General features: G+C 37.9%; 1 protein-coding gene across 2 annotated transcripts in view; it reads right to left on the bottom strand.

Moving 5' to 3' along the window:
* LOC121389464 (sodium-dependent dopamine transporter-like) overlaps positions 1–23,987 on the bottom strand; it is a 44,412-nt gene extending 20,425 nt beyond the window's left edge. For both annotated transcript variants that reach the window (XM_041521101.1, XM_041521102.1), the window contains exons 1-6: positions 23,803–23,987; positions 11,187–11,318; positions 7,495–7,732; positions 5,904–6,042; positions 1,412–1,546; positions 369–472 (exon numbers count right to left, since the gene is read on the bottom strand). In XM_041521101.1, the coding sequence (XP_041377035.1) occupies positions 369–472; positions 1,412–1,546; positions 5,904–6,042; positions 7,495–7,732; positions 11,187–11,318; positions 23,803–23,890 (836 nt within the window). In that variant the 5' untranslated portion in view covers positions 23,891–23,987. The remainder of the gene's footprint in view (positions 1–368; positions 473–1,411; positions 1,547–5,903; positions 6,043–7,494; positions 7,733–11,186; positions 11,319–23,802) is intronic.
* Between the last annotated feature and the right edge of the window lie 3,687 nt (positions 23,988–27,674).

Genomic DNA, 27,674 nt, shown 5'->3' with positions numbered 1-27,674 from the left:
ATAAATATATTTCTCAAGATTAGTAATTTACTCAAATGTATAAGACGTGAATATCTGAAAGGACAATTATAATCGTTGCCTTTGTTCTAGATCGTTATAGGGTTCTAATTAGGGATAGGATTAGTTCCATGTTTATTCAAGAGAAAGCTCTAAATTGGATTTCAAAACATCATTCCTTCAGTAAAAAACCCTACAACAAATAAACAAAACACAAATAAACACACCGCCCCCCCCCAAAAAAAAAAAACCCCCCCCCCCCCCCCCCCCCCCCCAAACAACAACAACAAAAACATAAGCAAACCATTAAATATTGATCTACTGTTTTAACATACAAGTTACAGTGCACATAAATAAAACTACAATCGAACCTGTAGCAGTTGTTGTGAAATTTGTTATAGCTGGCATACGCTATATGGGATCCGAATCCTGCTCCCACTGAAAACATGATCTGTATTGCAGCATCTATCCAAACCTGGGCAAACAAGAAAGAAACCGTTTCTTTAACAACACATTAGCATTGGTATTAAGAAAACCCGTGCTGGTAGGTACTGGGTTCGTGCCGCAGTATCTTCTCGCTTCTAGAGGGAGTTTTAGTGGCTCAATGGGGGTACAGTGTTTTAAACTTAAAAAGTATATCACCGGCCTCGGTGGTGTCGTGGTTAAGCGATCAGACTGGTAGGTATTGGTTTCGCAGCTCGGTACGGGCTCCGGAGTTTTAACGACTCAATAGTTAGGTGTAAGGCCAGTACACCCTCTTCTCTCCCACTAACAACCAACCCACTGTCCCGGACAGACTGCCCGGATAGCTGAGGTGTGTGCCCAGGACAGCACATAAGTTTAAATGAAAAAAAAAAAGTACATTTCAGAAATACATGCTATTTAATTGTATTATGAAGATGTTTGTCAATTCAGGGCACTTCGAATGATCATAAACATAGATATTTAGAGATGTATATACATACATACACACATACATACATACATACATACATATACATATACATATATTAGCGTATTAAAAAAAACAAAAATGCTGTTTGTTGTTGTTGTTATTATTATTGTTACTGTTGTTGTGGTGGTGGTTGTTATTGTTGTGGTAGTGGAGGTTGTTGTTGTTTTTGTTGTTATTATTGTTATTGTTATCGTTGCTGTTACTGTTGTTGTTGTTGTTGTTGTTGTTGTGGTGGTGGTTGTTATTATTGTTATTGTCGTTGTTGTGGTGGTGGTTGTGGTTATTATTGTTATTGTTGTCGTTAATGCTGTTGTGGTGGTTATTATTGTTATTGTCGTTGTTGTTGTGGTGGTGGTGGTTATTATTATTGTTGTTGTTGTTGTTGTCGTTGTTGTGGTTGTTGTTGTTGTTGTGGTGGTGGTGGTTGCTGTCAGTATATGTACCAGTATTTTACGATACCTTTGGGTCGGCCAGTCTGGCGAGGTCCGGGGTTATGAAGTATTTCACTCCGTCTGCCGCCCCGGGCAACATGGCGCCTCGTACTAGAAGAATCGACATGATCACGTAGGGCATTGTGGCCGTCACCCACACAACCTGGCAACAAACAGTTACACCAACAGTTACACAACCTGGCAACAAACAGTTACACAACCTGGGAACAAACAGTTACACAAACAGTTATACAACCTGGCAACAAACAGTTACACAAACAGTTACACAACCTGGGAACAAACAGTTACACAAACAGTTACACAAACAGTTACACAACCTGGCAACAAACAGTTACACAAACAGTTACACAAACAGTTACACAAACAGTTATACAACCTGGCAACAAACAGTTACACAAACAGTTACACAACCTGGGAACAAACAGTTACACAAACAGTTACACAAACAGTTACACAACCTGGCAACAAACAGTTATACAACCTGGCAACAAACAGTTACACAAACAGTTACACAACCTGGGAACAAACAGTTACACAAACAGTTATACAACCTGGCAACAAACAGTTACACAAACAGTTACACAACCTGGGAACAAACAGTTACACAAACAGTTACACAAACAGTTACACAACCTGGCAACAAACAGTTATACAACCTGGCAACAAACAGTTACACAAACAGTTACACAACCTGGGAACAAACAGTTACACAAACAGTTACACAACCTGGGAACAAACAGTTACACAAACAGTTACACAAACAGTTACACAAACAGTTACACAACCTGGCAACAAACAGTTATACAACCTGGCAACAAACAGTTACACAAACAGTTACACAACCTGGCAACAAACAGTTACACAAACAGTTACACAACCTGGGAACAAACAGTTACACAAACAGTTACACAAACAGTTACACAACCTGGCAACAAACAGTTACACAAACAGTTACACAAACAGTTACACAAACAGTTATACAACCTGGCAACAAACAGTTACACAAACAGTTACACAACCTGGGAACAAACAGTTACACAAACAGTTACACAAACAGTTACACAACCTGGCAACAAACAGTTATACAACCTGGCAACAAACAGTTACACAAACAGTTACACAACCTGGGAACAAACAGTTACACAAACAGTTATACAACCTGGCAACAAACAGTTACACAAACAGTTACACAACCTGGGAACAAACAGTTACACAAACAGTTACACAAACAGTTACACAACCTGGCAACAAACAGTTATACAACCTGGCAACAAACAGTTACACAAACAGTTACACAACCTGGCAACAAACAGTTACACAACCTGGCAACAAACAGTTACACAAACAGTTATACAACCTGGCAACAAACAGTTACACCAACAGTTACACAACCTGGCAACAAACAGTTACACAAACATGAAAACAAACAGTTGAACAACCTGGGAACAAACAGTTACACAAACAGTTACACAGACAGTTATACATCCTGGGAACAAACAGTTACACAAAACAGTTACACAACCTGGGAACAAACAGTTACACAAAACAGTTACACAAACAGTTACATAACCTGTGAACAAACAGTAACACACAAACAGTTACACACAAACAGTCGTTACACATGTATCTCTGTTCAGGGGACGAGCGCTTGTAAACAATTTGACTCCTTCTATCGTATCCTTTCTGTCATGTTAATTTAACGTTAGGCGCAAAAACCAGTCTAGCGAGCGATCGCGTACGCTTGCCCTCCTAAACACACCACTGTATTCACGAGAAAACTACTGTATCGTAAAGTTTGAACACAATTCAGGGGTGGGAAGGGCTCGTGTTATTTTTAGATAGCTCATATTGGACACCGTGACCAATACAGACATGTGCATGGACTTTGTATACAATATTCGAAACAATCAAAATAACCGTACATGACCACCTTCGGTGTCGTAGTGTTAAGCCATCGGACTACAGGCTGGTAGGAACAGAGTTCGCAGCCCGATACCGACTCCAACCCAGAGCGAGTTCTTAAGGGCTCAGTGGGTAGGTGTAAGGCCTATCTACCTTGTTCAACAAACAACTGGTAAGAAGAAACACGAAATTTCGTTATAATAATAATGAATGAATGAATGAATGGATGTTTAACGACACCCCAGCACGAAAAATACATCGGCTATTGGGTGTCAAACTATGGTAATGCAAACAAATAAAGTGATGATCAACATCAATATAAAAATTCAAGATTTAAATAAAAACACAGTGTAAAGAACTGCAAAAATACAAATATCACAGATAGATACTGACTTTTACTCAAAACTATAATTGTATCTCGAAGAAAACAAGGGAATTTGTGCTGTATTGGCCATTCTCAAAGAGAATGTTACACCCCTGCACCACGGTGAGGTTACAGCACGCGTAGGGGTCTATAAGAGTAGTGTAACAATCTGGCAATGATATTCTAAGGTAGTACTGCAAGCAAAACGTATCTATTAAATGCTTATATACATTACATTTAGGAGAGTTTTCTAGCATAGTGTCTCTCTCTCTCTCTTGAATAAAGATATCAGTTAAACGTATTTGTACACTTTTCAAAAATATCTCAGTACTATTGACATGTTGATTATACCAAACATCTCCAAAATCTAGTGATAAAAGTAATTTTATTCACATGATAAAGCCAGTTAGAACTATTTGGACATTCTAGCATATCATCATACAGTGATTTCAAAATACAGTTATTTATTATATAACATTCAGTGAAATATCTCAAAATATCAGTCAAATAAAAATGTTATAAGTCACTCAGTGACGATAACACATTATAGAGTCACTCTAAAATGTGTTATCGTCACTGTAGAAAGAAAGAAGTGTTTTATTTAACGACGCACTCAACACATTTTATTTACGGTTGTATGGCGTCAGACATATGGTTAAGGACCACACAGATTTGTTTAGAGGAAACCCGCTGTCGCCACATAGGCTACTCTTTTACGACAGACAGCAAGAGATCTTTTATTTGTGCTTCCCACAGGCAGGATAGCACAAACCATGGCCTTTGTTGAACCAGTTATGGATCACTGGTCGGTGCAAGTGGTTTACACCTACCCATTGAGCCTTGCGGAGCACTCATTCAGGGTTTGGAGTCGGTACCTGGATTAAAAATTCCATGCCTCGACTGGGATCCGAACCCAGTACCTACCAGCCTGTAGACCGATGACCTGCCACGACGCCACCGAGGCCGGTTCACTGTAGAAAGTGTTATCTCCACTGTAAGAAAGCCGGAACTATTTTGCTGCTGCCATTTTAAAAATAATGGTAAATTGCCAAAAGTTATATAATAAATAGAGAATTTCATGTTTTGTTTTGTCAAATATGATTTATATCTCATCTCGTGAAGTTTGCAATCATATCACACTCGTCGCGCAAGAGCGACTCGTGGTATATGATTGCAAATTTCACGAGATGAGATATAAATCATATTTGACAAAAAACATGAAATATCCACTATTTGTTTCTAAAAGTTTCAACTAGTACTTCACTATTCTTATTTTTCGAACAATATACAAAGGAAGTCTTCCAAGTTCTGTTACCAGCTGTTATTAGCATTACTACAATGAAACGACTTTGGTGTGCTTAGAACAGATAAAACAAATCAGTTGTGCCTAAATTAGTGTGATTTAAAGCCCTGCCATATACAACAAGAAGAAGTTTGCTTTATTTAACGACACCACTAGAACACATTGATTTATTAATCATCGGCTATTGGATGTCAAACATATGTCATTTCGACACAGTCATAGAGATGAAACCCGCTACATTTTTCCATTAGTAGCAAGGGATCTTTTATATGCACCATTCCACAGAAAGGATAGAACATACTATAGCCTTTGATATACCAGTCGTGGTGCACTGGCTAGAGAGAGTAATAGCCCAATAGGCCCACCGACGGGGATTGATCCTAGACTGACCGCGCATCAAGCGAGCGTTTTCCCAGTGGGCTACGTCCCGAGCTCTGCCATATACAGGCACGGCGGAAGCAAATAAATATTAGGGGCGATGACTGAGATCGAAAGCGCAAAGCAAAGTGTATAGGAGGATTCGGGGGTATTCCCCTCCCCCTCCCCCCCCCCCCCCCCCTCCGTAAAATTTTGAAAACTAGATGTCCTGAAATGCTTTTTCCTGCATACTACAAGTAAAATTCATCTCTACCTTTAACATTACTACCAGTAATAATTTTGTTTCAGAATTATTGGTGGGGATAGAGCCACACACACCCCCCCCCCCCCCAATTTCCCTGCTCCCCTGCTCCGCCATGCCTGAGGTTCATCTGGGGGTTGGTTGGTATTATACAAATATCGTATTTCTTATACTGGCTTTGTGCAAACTTACCTTTCAAAAAACCCACGAAAATAATAATAATAATAATAATAATAATAATAATAATAAAAAAAAATAAAAAAAATAATAATAAAAAAAAATAATAATAAATAAATAAAAAAAGACCTTACCTTCCCAGTACTTTTGACTCCTTTCCACAGACACAGATAGAGAACCGTAAAGGTGACAAACGTACAGAGTGCCAGCTGCCATCTCACCGGGCCAAGGTCGTTGATTCCGGAACTCTGATGAAGGGCAAGCACGCCTCTCCTGGTATGTGTTAAAGTAAAGTTTGTTGTGTTTAACTAGAACACATTGATTTATTAATCATCGCCTACTGGATGTCAAACATGCAGTAATTGTGAAATATATAGTCTTAGAGAGGAAACCCGACACATACACATACACATACACACAGAAAGAAAGAAAGAAATGTTTTATTTAACGACGCACTCAACACATTTTATTTACGGTTATATGGCGTCAGACATATGGTTAAGGACCACACAGATTTTGAGAGGAAACCCGCTGTCGCCACTTCATGGGCTAGCCTACTCTTCCGATTAGCAACAAGGGATCTTTTATTTGCGCTTCCCACAGGCAGGATAGCACAAACCATGGCCTTTGTTGAACCAGTTATGGATCACTGGTCAGTGCAAGTGGTTTACACCTACCCATTGAGTCTTGCGGAGCACTCACTCAGGGTTTGGAGTCGGTATCTGGATTAAAAATCCCATGCCTCGACTGGGATCCGAACCCAGTACCTACCAGCCTGTAGACCGATGGCCTAACCACGACGCCACCGAGGCCGGTCATACACACAGTTGATGACACCCGAGGCCGGTCATACACACAGTTGATGACACAGAGGTGTTGGTGTTGTAGGTCGTGTTGTGTGAAGGGCGTGGAGAGTGGGGATGGGTTGGGTGGGGTATCATACTCCACGGTTGATGACACAGAGGTGTTGGTGTTGTAGGTCGTGTTGTGTGAAGGGCGTGGAGGGTGGGGATGGGTCGGCTGGGGTATCATACTCCACGGTTGATGACACAGAGGTGTTGGTGTTGTAGGTCGTGTTGTGTGAAGGGCGTGGAGGGTGGGGATGGGTCGGCTGGGGTATCATACTCCACGGTTGATGACACAGAGGTGTTGGTGTTGTAGGTCGTGTTGTGTGAAGGGCGTGGAGGGTGGGGATGGGTTGGGTGGAGTATCATACTCCACGGTGGACGACACTGACGTGTTGGTGTTGTAGGTCGTGTTGTGTGAAGGGCGTGGAGGGTGGGGATGGGTTGGGTGGGGTATCATACTCCACGGAGGACGACACTGACGAGATGGTGTTGTAGGTCGTGTTGTGTGAAGGCGTGGAGGGTGGGGATGGGTTGGGTGGGGTATCATACTCCACGGTTGATGACACAGAGGTGTTGATGTTGTAGGTCGTGGTGTGTGAGGGGTGGGGGGTGTAAGAGGCATGGAGGGGTGTGTGAGGGGTGGGATGTATGAGGGGCAGGGTGTGTGGTATGTGAGGGGTGGGATCTGTGAGAGGTGGAGTGTCTGAGGGGTGGAATGTGTGAGGGGCGTGTTTGAGAGGGGTGGGGGGTGTGGAGAGGTGGAGTGTGTGGAGAGGTGGAGTGTGTGAGGGGCAAGGTGTGTGAGGGACGTGGTTGGGTGGGGTGGGGTGGGGATGTTTGAGCCGGGGTATGTGAGAGGAGGGGTGGGGCATCATACTCAAAGAATTCCACGGTGGAGGACACGGATGTGTTGGTGTTGTAGGTGGTGTTGTGGCTGGTGTCGTTCTGCATCCAGTCGACCTGCCAGCAGTTGTCGCTGTTCCAGTCGTTGTAGCAGCTCGTCCAAGGCAGCGTGCCCGTGAACGACGAGAAGAGGAAGAAGACGCTCCAGCCGATGATGATGTTGTAGTAGAAGGCGACGATGTAGGCGATGAAGCAGGACGCCATGCCAATACCTACAGACAGACCAAAACATCAGTATACAGTGGCGGATCCAGAAAATCCAAATAGGGAGGGCCCCAGTGACATGAAGTGGGATACCAAAGGAACTTTGGGGAAGGTTTGGAGGGGGATCGTGAAAAAAAGAAGAATTTAATATATAATAAAATTATAACTATCGCAAAATTTAGATCCGCCTCTGGTATAGGCAAACAAAATTAACGGACAAATAAACAAACCATCGAATAATTAACTAACTAAATAACCAATTAATTAATTAATTAATACGTAAAATGAAATAGAAATATTAAAATAAATAAATTAATTAATTAATTGTTTTTAAATTAAAATTAATAAATTTGTTGAATAATTTATAAATTAAACAAAAGATTAAGTGAACGAACAAACGAATCAGACACGCGGATCCAGGGGAGAGTGCTGGAGGCGAGGGTGGGGTGGGTGGGTGGGGGGGTGGGGTGGGGGTGGGTGGGGGGGGTTACCAGTCCCCTGAACTTCAAAGGACTATGAAAATCCTTTATATAATGCATGTTAGTTTATTTTGGAATATCGTAGGTGCCGGTTTGGACGGTGAATCCTCTGGCGGAACGTAGCCCAGTGGTTTAGCGCCCACGGTCTAGGATCGATCCCCGTCGGTGGGTTATTTATCGTTTCAGTCAGTGCACCACGACTGGCATATCAAAGGCCGTGGTATGTGCTATCTTGTCTGTGGGATTGTGCATATAAAAGATCTCTTGCTAATAATGAAAAAATATAGCGGCTTTCCTCTCTAAGACTACTTGTCAAAATTAAAAAATGTTTGACATCCAATAGCCGATGATTAACAAATCAATATGCTCTAGTTGTGTCCTTAAGCAAAACAAACTTTAACTTTTTTTATCCTCTACCTAGAAATATCATACAGCCTCGTTTGAGCCAGTCAACTAACCAGTCAACTAACTATCTAGTCAAATAACTAACCAGTCAAATAATTAACCAGTCAAATAACTAACCAGTCAAATAACTAACCAGTCAAATAACTAACTAAATGATTAACTAATTAATTTTTAAAAATAATATACTTCTTAAAAGGTGAACAACCTCAATGCAGCTCTATTAAATCAATCTCACAAACGCTCGCGTATATTTGCGAATAGGTATGAGGTTACATGTTTATATTTAGTCATACGGATTTCCAAAATTAAACACAAAATATTATATTTATAAAGTTACAGTATTTGGAATTAAAGTCCGGGGGTATGCTCCCCCGTAACATTTTGAAAACCAGATGTCCTGAAATGCAGTTTCCTGCATTCTACAAGTAAAATTATTTTCTATCTTAAGATTTACTACCAATAGTATTTTTCAGAATTATTGGGGGTGGGGTGGGGGTGGGGCTAGAGTCCTCCCAGTCCACCCACCCTGCTCAGCCGTGCCTGTACAAGGTGACGTAATCTTAACTGCTAACTAATCAGTTATCTTACTCTGATACAAAATCGAACAGCATTAATCATTTAACTGCTGTAGTAATCATCGGATGTCAAACATTTGGTAATTTTGATATATATTCTCATAGAAGAAACCCGGTAAAATAAATTCATTAGTAGCAATGGATCTTTGATATGCACCATCCCACAGACAGGATAGCACATACCACGGCCTTTATTATACCAGTCGTGGTGCACTGGCTAGAACAAGAAATAGCCCAATGGGCCCACCGACGTGGATCGATCCTAAACCGACCGCGCATCAATCGAACACTTTACCACTGGGCTACGTCCCGCCCTTTATGCTTTAGAAAAACATTTTTGGATATTTTCTTTGGTATCTGTTTAAAACAGTCTAGACTGTACATTATTGCTGTATAAATGCTGTATGACTTTCTAGCACTGTCCTGGCTGTGATTTCTCTATTTCATTTGTTGTTCTCATTAAAAAAAATCAGTATTTTCCCTGCATGAATCCAGTGAAGTGTACTCTAAATTAGTTTAGCTTCTGAATGAGTTAATAGCATTTCTAACCGAGTTAAAATGAAATGTGTGAGCGTCTGATTGAGTTAAAATCAGACTTCGGAACTCGTTAGAATCAAACACGAACACTTGGTATTGCAGCACGAACATTCACATATAATACCCGATGAAAAACAGCTAACAGCTTAAACAATAATAAAACTGTAAAAGTAAAAATAAATATATATTATATTAAATATAATTTGTAAACGTTTAGATAAGAAAGTATCCTGGCGTGTCTATCATTGCAAGGCGACTAATATAGCCTTTTTAACAACAAAATAATATGTTAAATACCTGTTTTATACGATTTGTATTGTTTAACAACACCATTTGAGCACATTGATTTATTAATCATCGGCTATTGGATGTCAAACATTTGGTAATGTTGACACGTAGTTATCACAGGAAATTCGCTAAAAAAAAATTAATGTAGCAAGGGATCTTTTAAATGCACTTTCCCACAGACAGAACAGCACATACCACGGCCTTTGTATATATCAGTCATGATTCACTAGCTGGAATAAGACATATCCCAATGGGTCCACCGACGTGGATCGATCCTAGACCGACCGCGTATCAGGCGAGCGCTTTACCACTGGGCTACGTCCCGCCCCCTCGTCACTCAAATTGAATTTATTTCCTAATATGTAATTTTCGTGATTACGAAATTATTTAGCCTCAAAATCTAGCCTACTACACACATTAGGACGTCCGAAGATTAAGACCACCAGAAACACATTACATATGCAGACATTGATAATCTAAACAAGAACATATAATGTATCTAAAGTCGCAGGTTCAACCCGTGAAAATGGACACTAAGTTTGGTTCATCAACAAACCTATAACACATTTGGATAAAGTTACAGTAGAGTAAACAGACTAAATGAAATGGTTTATTTAACGACGCACTCAACACATTTTTTTACCGGCCTCGGTCGTCGTGGTTAGGTCATCGGTCTACAGGCTGGTAGGTACTGGGTTCGGATCCCAGTCGAGGCATGGGATTTTTAATCCAGATACCGACTCCAAACCCTGAGTGAGTGCTCTGCAAGGCTCAGTGGGTAGGTGTAAACCACTTACCGACTCCATAAAACAAAGGCCATGGTTTGTGCTATGCTCTGGGCAAGCGCTCCCTTGGGTAGGTGTAAATGTACTTGGCGACAGCAGTCCTCTCAAAACTGGTTCCTTAAGGCCATGGTCTTGTGCCATATAACCTGTGTTGAGTGCGCAATAAAAAGATCCTTTGCTGCTTTAATTAGGAATTCTGTAAGCAGGCCTGTACGTTTTTTGGCGACAGATGGGTTTCCTTTCAAAATCTGTGTGGTCCTTAACCATATGTTTCATGACGCCTTAAAACCGTAAATCTCTAGTTGATGTCGTCGTAAACAAAAAACACACTTTTTTCTTTCTTCAGCAGTGGGTTGCTTGCTATCTTTCTTTCTGCTGCTTTAGAAAACTTACCTTTAAACATGGGGGCTATTTTCCAGACGGAGATTGGCCCCTGCCTGTTGAACTGGCCGAGGCACATCTCGAGAAAAAACACGGGCATGGCGCCGAGGATCAGAATAGAGAAGTAAGGGATGAGAAACGCCCCTGAAACAAATATAACAAGATGTGTGACACAACAAAATAATTTAGGACATGAATATCTTAGACCTGTCATCTAAGAGTGGAGAGTTTCAAGGGGCCAAATTCATAGAGTAAAACATGCATTTGAATATGATACGGAAACCATACATTTGGCTATGACATGTATCGGAGTAAAGAGTTTCCTGGGACCTTGATTGATTGAGAGAGAGAGAGAGAGAGAGAGAGAGAGAGAGAGAGAGAGAGAGAGAGAGAGAGAGAGAGAGAGAGAGAGAGAGAGAGAGAGAGAGAGAGAGCGAGCGAGCGAGCGAAGTCTACAACATCTTTAATAACAGGTGCGTGGTTAAGTGTGTTGTATGGAGATCACATTAGAATACGCTGAAGATTTAATGGTCTTAATATATGTTGCACGCTAGAAAACCATGATAAAGTTGTTGCTATTTCAAGGTATTCTGGTCTTTTATGAATCCTTGGTGTAGACGGTTGGAATTTAATTCTTCTAGTCTAAGCTAGTATTGTATCATGTTAATAAATATCTGAACTGAAAGTTAGATATATAGCTAATTCTGGTAATGACGCTGACTGTTCTTGCATAATGATAAAATAAATTTGCATATTATTAACGTAGCAATATTGTTTATATTTTTTCCAACTTACTTAATAAATTATAATATTTTTATTGACTAAGTTGTAGCCCAATATTTCAGAGGAATACGTAATTATAAGCTTTGCTTTCATGTTATATATTTTAATAGGCTTGAGCAAATAAATACTTTTTTCTAAATTAGATAAATATGCCTTATCATTTCTATAGCCATTTTGGTCACTGGTGGGATATTTTGTCTGCGACAACTTTTTATATCCGGAACTTTAATTTATTCAAAATGACGTCCAAATTTCATCTCATTTTATGTATTTGATAGCTTTTAGATCTTACACATCATGTAACATATCTATATATGGGTTTTCTGGGTCATAGAACACGGAAATTGACACTTTTAAATAGCATAGACTTCATATAGAGGTCTTTCCTGCCTTTTTGTACTAAAAATATCACTTTTTTTCTACAGGATATCATGGAATTTAACTATTTTGTTAGTACCTTGAGTGAACAATTTGTAAGTAGGTCATGTCTTCACCATATTTAATACCAAAACATGGGTCTATATCTTTATTGTTGAAAAGGCATGGCATACATTTTCCGAACCATCCTGTTATGTCTGCACAGGCGGTGTGGGCAGAACAGGAAACTTGTTCGTAGAGTGCTATCAACAGTGCTCACGAATATCAACCAAAACAAAAACAGTAGCACGATTTCCATACATTATGTAGCATAAAAAGGCTTCAAGTGACTAAAATGACAGTGAAAACGAAATTGTAGGTAAAACGAGTGCATTGATTGGATAAATGAGGGTGAGACGCGAGGTTTGGGATCGATCCCCGTCAGTGGGTACATTGGGCTAGCCAGTGCACCACGACTGGTACATCAAAGGCCGTGATATGTGCTATCCTGTCTATGGGATGGTGCATATAAAAGCTCAGTGGTAAAGCGCTCGCTTAATGCGAGGTTTGGGATCGATCCCCGTCAGTGGGCCCATTGGGCTATTTTCCGCTCTAGCCAGTGCACCACGACTGGTACATCAAAGGCCGTGGTATGTGCTATCCTGTCTATGGGGTGGCGCATATAAAAGATCCCTTGCTGCTAATCGGAAAGAGTAGCCCATTGTGTGGCGACAGCGGGTTTTCTCTCTCAATATATATGTGGTCCTTAACCATATATCCGACGCCATATAACCGTAAATAAAATGTGTTGAGTGCGACGTTAAATAAAACATTTCCTTCCTGATTGGATAAATATACAGGTTTACCCCAAGACACAAAAAGCAGAAAAAAAACTCAACACATTCTGGTTGACTGAACTATTTCAGAATATCGCAGAACATTATGGGAGAAAAGTCCAAGATCTTTGTCTGAGAAATATTACAAAATGAAAATTCATTGATTGACCACTAATTCATTCAATATAACAACAAAGACAGAGGATGAAGTATATGATGACTGAAAATAACGAAGACGTCTACTTGAATAACTGGCATGGACAATATACATCTTCGTAAATCAAGGCTAATATTCGTTCGTCGTATTCAGCCTTGATACATGTCGTCAAGAAATCGTGCCACAAAATGCTTAAATTTCATTGGATGCGATGAGATCTGATTGCAACGAATCGCAACGCTCCTTATAGATTCCCTTGTTATTGTAAACAAAGATGGCAGCGTCAGCGTCCGGCGGTTAATTTTTGATATTGCTTTCAAGATTGTCACATGTTACCGATGCTGTGATTGGTCAGCGATGTCATCGTGTAAGGGACATAATCAGTGTTACAAATTTTCTTCCAATAGAGGGCGCTAGTAGTGGATATCAGTAATCTTGACTACATGTATCAAGGCTGAATACGAGGAACGAATATTGCCTTGATTAATGAAGATGGGACAATATAATGCAACAGTACACCTTCCATTCTTGAACATTACGTTCCTTTAACTGGCATACAAAGAAAATATGTGAACAGAGAAGGAACGTAGCATAAAAGAAGAAGAAGTAGCAAGAAAAGGATAAAGTGATGAGCGAAAGTAATTCCGCCATTGAGGTACATTTTCGAGATTTACTAAGAACCCAATGAGCGTGTTTATGAAGGAGTCTTTTGTACTGTTTGAATATATACTAAAAGGCAAACGTTATTGTGACACACAAGAGACAAAGATAATTGATGATAAGTTTTTACTGCTGTGTATAAAACGTTATAACATGGAAAGAGAAATGTCCGAAGGTATGGAAACAAGCAATAGTCTATGAAAAGGGCGCACCTGTCATATGCAAATGAGCCACATCACTAGAGGGGGTCCAGAGCGAAGTTCACACAGTCAGTAGCGAGTGTGTCCACCTTAAGCATTGATACAGGTCTCACTGAGGCCACTAAACGCCCATGTTTCTTGCACAAAGCATGCAATCGCTGCAACAACTGCTTGGTTGCATTTCTTCGAGCTGTTTCATGCACATTTTCTCTGGTTTACATCCATAAATCCATGTCACAATAACTTTTGCCTTTTAGTATACATTATGTCAGTGTTGGGGGTGTGGCTGGTGCCAACATCAGGGTGGAAGATGGTCATTCAAACTGTAGGCCTACACACGATTCATTTGTGAACTCAATTGATAAGGTTTGGTAAATCATGTAGCTCCTGGGTAAAATTCATTTACGTCTTTTCTTTGTCCAATTCTTGTCATTTGTGTTTTTCCATCCTACGTAAGGTATACATAATGCATTATATTGTTAAAGGTAGTTTTTGAAATCTCATTTTGAAACTTCATGTAAATCATACCTACATGTACTCCATTATCAGATTCTAACTTTTATCTGGTAACTGTTTTTGGTTCCGATATTGTATTTTTTAGAAGACAGTTTTGACTTTGACTTTGAACTATTCTCATACTTCTTCATTTTTCCGAAATGTTTCACAGTCAACCAATATTTGTTTAACCACTGCTCTTTCTGTCTTTCGTTCCAACCAGTGCTCCACAACTGACGTAACAAAGGCCGTGGTATGTACAATCCTGTCTGTGGGATGATGCATATCAAAGATCCCTTGCTGCTAATCAAAAAGAGTAGCCCCATGAAGTGGCGACAGCGGGTTTCCTCTATATATATATCTGTGTAGTCCTTAACCATATGTCTGACACTATATAACAGTAAATAAAATATGTTGTTTGCGTCGTTAAATAAAAACATTTCCTTCCTTCCTTCCATTCTGTCTTGTGGTAAACATTTTTATAATCCAATCAAAAAAAAAGAAGAAGAAAGAAATGTTTTTTTTAACGACGCACTCAACACATTTTATGTACGGCTATATGGCGTCAGACATATGGTTAAGGACCACACAGATTTTAAGAGGAAACCCGCTGTCGCCACTACATGGGCTACTCTTTCCGATTAGCAGCAAGGGATCTTTTATTTGCGCTTCCCACATGCAGAATAGCACAAACCATGGCCTTTGTTTAACCAGTTATGGATCACTGGTCGGTGCAAGTGGTTTACACCTACCCATTGAGCCTTGCGGAGCACTCACTCAGGGTTTGGAGTCGGTATCTGGATTAAAAATCCCATGCCTCGACTGGGATCCGAACCCAGTACCTACCAGCCTGTAGACCGATGACCTAACCACGACGTCACCGAGGCTGGTGAAAAATCCAATCAAATACAAGCTTTCTTCCCTATAATTTCACTTGCATTGCCCTTTATAGGTGGTTGAAACCTTTTTCTTGTGCATTGCATATTGAAAGCATTCTGTTGATTAGATAGCCACTTTTTTTGGTTGATCTGAGGCGGGTCAAATTTTGCGATAGTTATAATTTTATTATATATTAATTTTCATTTTTTTTACGATCCGCCTCCAGACCTCCCACAAAGTCCCCTTGGCATTCCACTTCATGTCACTGCCCCCCCCCCCCCCCCCCCCCCCCCAATGGATTTTCTGGATCCGCCACTGTTGATAGTTGTAAATCAGTGGATAGTCCTCAGGGTCAGCAGATGTTATTTTTGTTGTTCTCTCTACACTGTTTTTGCAGATAAAACAGCATGGTTCATAGAATTGTGTCATCCTAATTTAAAAGTTAAATGTGCACTCAAACCGCTGGAATAAATGCAGTAGAATGCAAAAAGAGCCTCTGTATGAAGTGTAAGCTACTTATAACTGCCATGTTTATGTTCTACAACCCCCAAAACCTATATATATTGATATACTGCACGGGTTATATATGCTCTAAAAACTAAAAATCATGGCAACTGATGAAATTTGGCCGCCATTTTGAATAAATTACAGTTTCGGATATAAAACGTGGCCGTAGACAAAAAATGTCCACTGGATTCGTGTTCAGTGGCCCAAATGGCCATAGAAAATGCTAGGCATAAAAATTCGACCTGAATTTGCCCAAGTCTATGTGTATCATTCTTTCTAATTTGGTAGAATAATAACATGGACTTTTAAGACGGATGGTTAATTAATAACAATGCAAGTCTATGTGTTCTATTCATTCTGATTGGGGAGAATAATAAGATCGACTTTTAAGACGGATGGTTAATTAATAACAATGCAAGTCTATATGTTCTATTCATTCTGACCGGCCTCGATGGCGTCGTGGCAGGCCATCGGTCTACAGGCTGGTAGGTACTGGGTTCGGATCCCAGTCGAGGCATGGGATTTTTTAATCCAGATACCGACTCCAAACCCTGAGTGAGTGCTCCGCAAGGCTCAATGGGTAGGTGTAAACCACTTGCACCGACCAGTGATCCATAACTGGTTCAACAAAGGCCATGGTTTGTGCTATCCTGCCTGTGGGAAGCGCAAATAAAAGATCCCTTGCTGCCTGTCGTAAAAAGAGTAGCCTATGTGGCGACAGCGGGTTTCCTCTGAAAATAGTGTCAGAATGACCATATGTTTGACGTCCAATAGCCGATGATAAGATAAAAAATCAATGTGCTCTAGTGACGTCGTTAAATAAAAAAAACCCCAAAAACCAAAGTATTCATTCTGATTGGTGAGAATAATAACATGGACTTTTAAGACGGATGGTTAATTAATAACAATGCAAGTCTTTGTGTTCTATTCATTCTGATTGGTGAGAATAATAACATGGACTTTTAAGACGGATGGTTAATTAATAACAATGCAAGTCTTTGTGTTCTATTCATTCTGATTGGGGAGAATAATAACATGGACTTTTAAGACAGATGGTTAATTAATAACAATGCAAGTCTTTGTGTTCTATTCATTCTGATTGGGGAGAATAATAACATGGACTTTTAAGACAGATGGTTAATTAATAACAATGCAAGTCTTTGTGTTCTATTCATTCTGATTGGGGAGAATAATAACATGGACTTTTAAGACAGATGGTTAATTAATAACAATGCAAGTCTTTGTGTTCTATTCATTCTGATTGGGGAGAATAATAAGATCGACTTTTAAGACGGATGGTTAATTAATAACAATGCAAGTCTTTGTGTTCTATTCATTCTGATTGGGGAGAATAATAACATGGACTTTTAAGACAGATGGTTAATTAATAACAATGCAAGTCTATGTGTTCTATTCATTCTGATTGGGGAGAATAATAAGATCGACTTTTAAGACGGATGGTTAATTAATAACAATGCAAGTCTTTGTGTTCTATTCATTCTAAAAATAATAAAATAATAAGATGGATTTTTAACGCGAGTGAGGCTACCATTTTCTAGAAGCCCTGTAATATTTATGTATATATGTAATATGTATGTATGTATATGTGCATGTATATCCTAAATTCAGTTATATTCATTATTAGTGTCCATGTAGATATTTAATTCCATTCTTGGATTTATGCACAACTGAATATGGGTGTTAGACGAAAGATTGATATTTTAATTTATTTGGTTTAAATAAAGTTTGGATTCCTTCTGGTTATATAACCTATCAAACATTCTGGGGTTGGGGGAGATAATTCCCCATGATAATACCTTTGTTTTCTATTGTATTTAGTGTAGTGTGTGAATGTGTGTGTTTGAATTCACTGCTGTGTTCTCTATGTTTGAATACGCATGTCGATGTTTGCAAGGGTGTGGATTTGTTTAATTTTTTTTTTTGTATTCAACACTTCTTTTCCATTTCTATCTGTTCTTCACGTATTTTTTCAAACTCCTATTTATCTTTGTCAAAGGCACGTTAAGCTTTATAGCCAATACTCGAATTTTGCTTACAGTAGTAGTATTATCTGGATAGGGAATGGTGCCAATTATCAGATCCAGTATAACCAAATTCGAAATATAGAAAATTCCACCTATAAAAAGAGTAAACATAATCATTTAAGATGGCGTGTGTAAAAATAATGACGGTAAACTGTCAGGGACTAGAAGATCCTAAAAAACGTCAAGACGTACTTAATTACTTAAAATGTAAAAATTATAATATTTATTGTCTGCAAGATACCCACTTCAGAGTAGAACTAGAACCATATATAAAAAACACAATGGGGATATAAATATGTGTTTAATTCTTACGTTGGAAATGCAAGAGGAGTAGCCATTATGTTTAATAATAACTTTGAATACGAAATACACAAAATAGAAAAAGACAATTCGGGCAACTTCATATTGATAGATATCACTATAGAAGGAGAGAGAATTATTCTTACGACCTTATACGGACCAAATAGAGATAATCCTAAATTTTATGAAAATATTTTTAACAATTTAGAAGACTTCCAAACTGATAAATATATAGTTTGCGGAGATTTTAATTTAGTACTGAATCAGAATTTAGATACCAAACACTATAAATATATTAATAATCCTAATTCACGCAATACAATTATAGAAACGGCAGAAATGTTAGATTTAAAAGATCCGTAAGAAAAATCCAGCAAAACAAGCCAGACTAGACTTCTTTTTACTTTCAAATAATTTAATACCATACGTACAAAAAATTGTAATCGAAAATAGTTACCGATCTGACCATTCTGGTGTAGTTGCCCACTTGAAAATAAATGAGGTTGAAAAAGGAAGTGGACTTTGGAAATTTAACAACGCATTGTTACGAGATAAAGAATATGTAAAAGTTATTAAAAATACAATTGAAAATGTTAAAACGCAATACGCAGTTCCTGTCTATTTAAGAGAAAGTGTAAGTACAATACCCAATGAAGCGATACAATTCGTAATAAATGACCAACTTTTTAATGAAACTTTATTAATGGAAATAAGAGGCAAAACGATTTCATATTCTGCTTACAGAAAAAAGAAACAAAATGAATTAGAAAAACAAATATGTGATGAAATTAGAATATTAGAATGCAACGAAGAAATTACTAATATAAATATAATAGAAGAAAAAAAACTACAACTAGAGAAATTAAGAGAAGAAAAATAAGGGACATTATATAAGATCAAGAGCGAAATGGGTTGAAGAGGGAGAAAAGCCAACGAAATACTTCTGCAATATGGAATCGAGAAATTATTACAGCAAGTTAGTATCAAGACTAGAGTTAGAAAATGGTGTAGAAATAACAAATCAGAAACAAATTCTTTTAGAAACACAAACATTTTATTAAAAAAAAACTGTACTCTGCGCCCTCAAGTGAAGTAAGTGACGAGATTATAGATAAATTAAATGGACTTAATTATAATAAGCTAACTAATGAGGAAACAAATGCACTGGAAGGAGAAATAAAATATTCAGAAGTGCTATCATTTTTAAAAAATATGAAAAATGAAAAAAGCCCTGGGTCTGATGGATTCACTGCTGAATTCTTCAAGTTCTTTTGGATTGATTTAGATTATGTTATCATTAGATCAATAAATTATAGTTATATTGTCAAAGAAATGTCTGAAGTCCAAAAGCTGGGTATCATTACCTGTATTCCCAAACCAAATAAACCAAAACAGTTTTTAAAAAACTGGAGGCCTTTAACATTGCTTAACTGTACTTATAAATTAGCTTCAGGCTGCATTGCCAATAGAATAAAAACAGTGCTAGATAAAATAATTAGCAACGATCAAACTGGTCTCATTAAAGGTAGATATATTGGTGAAAACATTCGATTAATATATGATATCGTGCACTACACGGACGTCCTCGATATACCAGGTCTCCTGCTTTTGGTAGATTTTGAAAAAGCTTTCGACTCTGTATCATGGGCATTTATTGAAAAATCATTAGACATTTTTAATTTCAAAGCCTCAATTAAAAACTGGATTAAAACTCTGTATAATAATTCAATGTCGAGGGTGATTCAAAATGGCTTTCTGTCAGAGACATTTAAATTAGAAAGAGGATGTAGACGAGGTGATCCACTTTCTCCGTATATTTTTATTATTTGCGCTGAAATTCTAGCTATATTAATAAAAAAAATAACGAAAACATAAATGGAATAACAATCGATGGTGAACAATATCTAATATCCCAATACGCAAACGATACAACTTTTATATTGGATGGAACTCCTGGATCTCTGTTTAATACTTTAACAATATTAGAATATTATGCCACAGTATCTGGATTAAAAATAAATTATACAAAATCAAAAGCTATTTGGATAGGCAGTAAAAAAAACGTCAAAAGATGTTTATCACCATTCAAGATGGAAATTGGAATGGAATACAACAGAATTTAAGATGCTCGGAATAACGTTTACAGTAAATTTACAATTAATTGTTAAAGCGAATTACCCCACAACAATTAATGAAATTAAACTATTGATAAAACTATGGTCAATAAGGAAGTTAACTGTCTTAGGAAGAATAACCGTATTAAAAACATTAATAATACCTAAAATTACATATTTACTAATTTCACTACCAAACCCATCCAAAAAAGAAGTTGACAATTTGAATAGATTATTTCATAAATTCATTTGGCAAAATAAACCCGATAAAATAAAACGAGTCTTATTAGCTCAAGAATTCAAAGATGGTGGATTACAAATGTTAAATATATATAATTTCATGATAGCTTTAAAAGCTTCATGGCTCAGGAGACTATTTGTAGGTAACTCAAAATGGATTAAACTGTTTGAATCTACTACTAACTTATCCAATAGAGACCTTGTAATAAATGGAGATTATAATTTGAATATAAAAAGAAAGAAATTAAAAAACATGTTTTGGAAAGATGTCTTATACAGTTGGGAGTTAATTCAACAAAAAATCTTTTTGGAAAAAATAGTAAACATTTTAAGCTCAAATATTTGGTACAACAGCAATTTCTTTATATTTGAGAAATTAAAAAATATATATAACGTAAATTCACACTTTTTAGAATATTCATCGCTTATAAACAGCATTAAGGCATTTATAAATAAAGCAGACAACGTTAGAAATGGCCACTTTACATTGCTAACTAATCCTGTATTTCCGGTAAAATTTAATATTATTCTTAAAAGTCAAACAGGTATTAAAGACATGTATAAACTATTAAATCACGAAATTATTACACCAACATCACAAATAAGATGTAGAAACCAAGGTTTTGCTTTTGACTCAAAAGAATGGGGAAACTATTATAGAGTGCCTTTTATAAGTCTCAAAGATACAACTTTGATATGGTTTCAATACAGAATTATACACCAGATACTAACAACTAATACTTTTTTTTACATAAAATTAAATACATAGATACTAATGAATGTACGTTCTGTGGCAGTTCACCAGAAACATTAACACATTTATTTTACTATTGTAATAAAGTGACTGATCTGTGGAATGCTGTTGTAAATTGGATTTTAAACAAAAAAGGAATTCGAATAAAATTAAATAAAACAATTATTTTATTTGGACAAATAGGCGATATAAAAGACATATTTATAAACTGGCTGTTAGTAAACATTAAATATTATATATACAAGACAAAAATGGAAAAAAAATGAAATAAATATAATAGCTGCTCAAAACGTTTTACAAAATAAATACGAAATAGAAATATATATTCTTTTTAAAAACCGTAAATATGAAGAGTATAATACAATCTGGGCACCATGGAAACGACTCTTCAGCCAAGAAGGTAATTTGATGGAAGATAATAGAAACAATTATCAAGCGAGCGCTTGACGTGAATTTTGACATTATTACTTATCACTATAATTACCTACTATAACTTCTCTTTTTAACATTCTTTCTTTCTAAACTTATATATTTATTTTATGTCCCCATTACATCAACCAGCCTATTTAAATATATTTCTATTAACTAGTCATTTATAATACTACTATCTACATGTACATATGCATTAATATTAAATATATCACCATGTACATTATTTGTATAAGTATTACGATTACTATAATCAGCATACTACCACAAAGTGTATGTACTTCCAGTATTTAGCGTGTATAATCTAATTCATATTCTGTGAGGCGATGAATCAGGGCACCCCAACCCTGGCATCGTCGAAATGACCTGGGGACAATAAAAAAAAAAGATAAAAAAGATGGATTTTTAAGACAGATGATTAATTAATAACAGCGCATTTCCATGGGTACTATTCTTTATGATTTGTAAGAATGGAAAACTTTTAAGATAGGTTAATAACGAAAAAGGAAGAACGGAAGGAAAGGTTAATAACGAAAACGGAAGGACGGAAGGAAATATTTTACTTAACAACGCACTCAACACATTTTATTTACAGTTATATGGCGTCGGACATATGGTCAAAGACCACACAGATATTGAGAGAGGAAACCCGCTGTCGCCACTTCATGGGCTACTCTTTTCGATTAGCAACAAGGGATCTTTTATATGCACTATTACACAGACAGGATAACACATACCACAGCTTTTGATATACCAGTCGTGGTGCACTGGATGAAGCGAGAAATAGCCCAATGGGCCCACCGACGGGGATCAATCCCAGACCGATCGCGCATCAAGCGATCGCTTTACTACTGGGCTACATCCCGCCCTTACGAAAACGAGAAAGAAAGGTGCTGAGTACATAAGACCTTTAGAAAATGTTTTCTCTCTGTGGGATGGTGGATATAAAGATCCCTTGCTACTAATGAAAACATGTAGCGGGTTTCCTCTCTAAGACTATATGCTAAAATGACCAAATGTTTGACATTCAATAGCCGATGATTAACAAATCAATGTGCTCTAGTGGTGTCGTTAAACAAAACAAACTTTACTTTCAAAATTAAAAGGACATTTACTGTGTACGTGTGTATGTATGTGTGTGTGTGGCGAGGGGGAGGGGTGCGTGCGAGCATGTACTTGTAGTTAACACGAAGAAAACTATGCTTTTTTTGGTAATTTGTTTTTCTGATGTTTTTTATTGCTTTATACGCAGACGTATGAATAATACATTGCCGGCATCGGTGGTGTCGTTGTTAAGCCATCGGACGTAAGACTGGTATGTATTGGGTTCGCAGCCCCGTACTGGCCCAAACCCAGGGCGAGTGTTAAGTTAACACCTGACCATAGAGTTGTTACCTCTTCTCTCTCACTAACCACAAACAACTAACCCTCTGCCCTGGACAGACAGCCCAGAAAGCTGGGGGGGGGGGGGGGGGTGCCCAAGAAAGCGTGCTTGAACCTTAATTGTATATAAGCACGAAAACAGGTTGAAATGAAATGAAATTGTACAACCGGCCTCAGTGGTGTCGCCGTTAAGCCATCGGACATAACACTGGTAGGTACACGGTTCGCAGCCCGGTACCGGCCACCATCCAGAGCGAGTTTTAACAACTCAATGGGTAAGTGTAAGATCACTACACCCTCATCTCTCTCACTAACCACTACCCACTAACCCTCTGTGCTGGACAGACAGCCCAGAAAGCTAAAGTGTGTGTGTATGTGTGTGTTTGTGTGTTTGTGTGTGTATGTGCCCAGGACAGCGTGTTTGAACTTTAATTGTATATAAGCAAGAAAATAGGTTGAAATGCTATGAAATAGTACATATGTACTTACCTCCGCCGTTTTTGTAACAGAGGTATGGGAACCTCCATACATTGGCCAAGTCGACAGCGTATCCTATAATAGACAGGAGATAATCCATCTTCTTCCCCCATGTCTCTCTTGGGATCTCCGCCTCTGGATTCCGTTCAACATGTCTGATCGTCCCATCTTCGGGAATATCTTTCTCGGGGGGCACGAGTTCGCCCCCTCCGTCATACACCAGCTCGTTATACGCTGGAGGGGGACACTGATGGAGAGCTGATTGTTCGTCGCCTACTTCTTTCTGCATTTCCACATCCTGTCCGTCCGCTGTCTGTAGCTTTTGTAATTCATAAGAATCGTCTGTTTTATCAAGATTCATTTTTATGTTGTTGTTTAGATTTCTTGTACCATTCAGAAGGAAAAAAAGCAAAACTTTATTCCATTGACAATATTTCTGATCCTAAAATATAAAATATTACATTACATAATGCAATAAATAAAAACATATAAAGAAAGTCTGATAAAAATCTCGTATTCTCCAAACCAATGATTTATGGAATAGTGCCATGAACTCGATGCAGCAGACGACAGTTGTGTTGCGGTCTATGGAAAACATATTCCAGCGTAATTCGAAGCGCATTTAATCGTTTCTGCATCAAAAAGTACTGACAAAAAGAAAGAAATGGCGTCTTAAGGGAATGCAAGGTTCTGGAATTCCTACAACTTCGACTTTTATGTTTCTTCGCGGAGCCAATAGCGCGGCCATGGTATGTTTGTTGATGTATAAGATCCTGAAATGGTTTTCGCTCAAAGAAGCGGTGTAATTATACTGTCATTGTAAGTTCATGTCATGGCTGACACCGTTTTATTTCCGCCTCCAAAATCTGTGGCACGACAGCCATAAATACGTTCAGATAATAATTGCGACTACCATTTAATTTTTTTAATTTTTTTTTATTATTTTTTTTTTAATAAGAAAGGGAGAATTATATCTATTCAATAAACGAAATTAAAAAATAAAATTGGAGATTAAAGTATGGAGTTCATATTTATGTGTTCATCGTCAGGCGCGGATCCAGGATTTTTAAATAGGGGGGGGGGCGAGATTCCTGGGGGGGGGGGGTCCGGGGGAATGCTCCCCCACGAAATTTTGAAATTTAAGTGGCCTGAAACGCGATTTCCTCGCATCTGAGTAACAAAATAGCTATATTAACGTATGTTTTTGGTATTGTCATACTGTTTTTGTTATCTTCAAAATTTCATAAATTCTGGTCTCTTCTTGTTTTTTAAAGTTAAAGTGGTCATCTCTCCTTCCCATATTAGGCTGGTTTTTCGTTGACTGCGGCTGCCGGTAAATGGAAAATAAAATGAAAGTTATCCTAGTACAAATATTAAAGCAGTCAGAAACATGTTTAATATACAGTCAGTAACATTTTATGCAGAAACATATATTTGTTATGTAATTACAATCATTAAACAGTCTCTGTTGGTCGATACCATCTTAAAAATTGCAGCAAACTCAGGAATGTCCCTTTAAGACGATTTTCATAAACAAAATATATTTTAAAGACTCTTGGGAAATAAGTGCATTTTTTTGGGGTGTAATTCCACTCTAGTGTATGCTATAGTTAAAAAAATAAAATAACTTGACCCCCTTGGGCCCCCCACTAAATCCGCGCCTGATCGTAAATAAATAAATAAATAAATAACCAAACAAACAAATAAGTAAATACAAATATATGAGAATAAATAAGCGATTTTGTTTGTAAAGTACGGAATTGACATTGGTTTCAAAATATATGTCACGATAAATAAGCAATCAGCTAATAAGTATGTAAACAGATAACGAAACAAGTAAATACTTAAGTAACTATTTAATTAATTAAGTAAATAAATAAATAAATAAATAAATAAATAAATAAAATAAATAATAATGAAAGCGGTTTCAAGCAGTTAATTCGTTGTGTTTTATAACAACAATGAAAAGCACGCATCACCATGAGCTTTGTGAGAAATTTATATACAGTGGCGGATCCAGAAAATCCATTTAGGGGGGACCCCAGTGATATGAGGTGGAATGCCAAGGGAACTTTGGGGAGGTTTGGAGGGGGATCGTAAAAAAAAGAAAGAAAATTAATATATAATAAAATTATAATTATCGCAAAATTTAGGGGGGGGGGGGGGCCTGGGGCCCCCTAGATCCACCTCTGATATATTCTCAAAACCTGTTTAGCAAACATGACTTGTAATAATTCCATTGTACGAAGATCCGGTCAGAGTCAGAGGTCAGAGTCAGATTTAAACTCGTCATTGCATTATTGGTAGTAAATCTTAGGGCATAGGTGAATTTTATTGGTAGAATGCGCTCTCGGTCTCAGTCAGTCAGTCCCCCCCCCCCCCCCCCCCCCATACCATCCCAATGTTTACTTGCTTCCGCCGTGCCTGATCTTATGGTAAATGCGATAATATGTATCTTAAAGTAAAAAATATTCTTAAATACAATTTTTGATATGTGAAGCTAATTTTTATTTTTTATTTTTTATTTTTTTATCCCACTGCCCTCTTTCCCTTCTCTCCTTTGAATTCCATCTCATTTCTTCTCGATCTGGCAACTCCTATCTTTCAACTTCTTTCGCTGTCCACTTCCACATCCCAGTCCTTGTCTCTCCACCCGCGACATGTGCTTGTCTCTTGTGGCTATCTGTGCCACACACCTACCATTCCCCATCAGCTTTTAACTGTGGGCTTAGTCTGACCACTTCGGGGAGTATTCAGTAGTTACTTCTGGCATTGTTAAGAGGCACTTGTAACCACCAACTATGCACCCCTACTACCGGCGGTCGTTCGTTAGTGCCGGCAGAGGATGCCAGGTGGGTGCAGGGAAATACACACAGACAGGTAAGCGATGGTATGGACAGCTCAGAAGATAGGAAATGTTTTATTTAACGACGCACTCACCACATTTTATTTACGGTTATATGGCGTCGGACATATGGTTAAGGACCACAAAGATATTGAGGGAGGAAACCCGCTATCGCCACTTCATGGGCTACCCTTTTCGACTAGCAGCAAGGGATTTTTATATGCACCATCCCATAGACAGGATAGCACATACCACGGCCTTTGATGTACCAGTCGTGGTGCACTGGCTGGAGCGAGAAATAGCCCAATGGGCCCACTGACGGGGATCGATCCCAAACCGACCTTTACCACTGGGCTACGTCTCGCCCCCTTCTCAGTCGGAGGAAACTGACATAAAGGGTCAAAACAAATTGAAATCGTGGAAGAAATGCGAACGTTTTTTTTATATTTTAAGATAATGAGAATGTTAGGCAGAGGTTGATAGATGAGAAAGATTAATGAATGTGTGAACCAGCTTTGACGGGATTTGAACCACCGTCGTCAGCTTGATTGTCCAGCAGCTTATCCACTAGACCACGGAGCTCACTACTAATTAAAATATTTCTTTATATATAGGTTATATAGGTTTATATATAGGTTATTACCAGAGTGTTTTTCGGTATCGTCAATATCATATATTAGGAATATAAATTGTATTATGCTCGCATAATACATTATTTTAATTCATAATATATGATATTGACGATACCGAAATGCACGAGGGTAATAATTTCTTTATCATATAATCTCAAGCTTAATAAAACGCGTTTTTGTAAACTGTACAAGCAATTTTAATTCCAGTCCGCCATTACTAGATATTCAAATGACGTAATGTGGTGCGGTGTCTTTTTGAATGGAAATGACGTCAAACTCGAATGGCGTCATTTTGGGTGTCCTTACATCAGAATGAACTTAACGTTTTTTGTTTTCTGAACGCTGGACAGCTTTCAGTGTAAAATTGCTATTGTAATGTTTTTTATTTGATGACTATGAATGCATAC

The sequence above is a fragment of the Gigantopelta aegis genome, chromosome 14, assembly GCF_016097555.1.
Source record: "Gigantopelta aegis isolate Gae_Host chromosome 14, Gae_host_genome, whole genome shotgun sequence".
NCBI lineage: Eukaryota > Metazoa > Mollusca > Gastropoda > Neomphalida > Peltospiridae > Gigantopelta > Gigantopelta aegis.
This window is presented reverse-complemented; position numbering and strand designations above follow the sequence as displayed.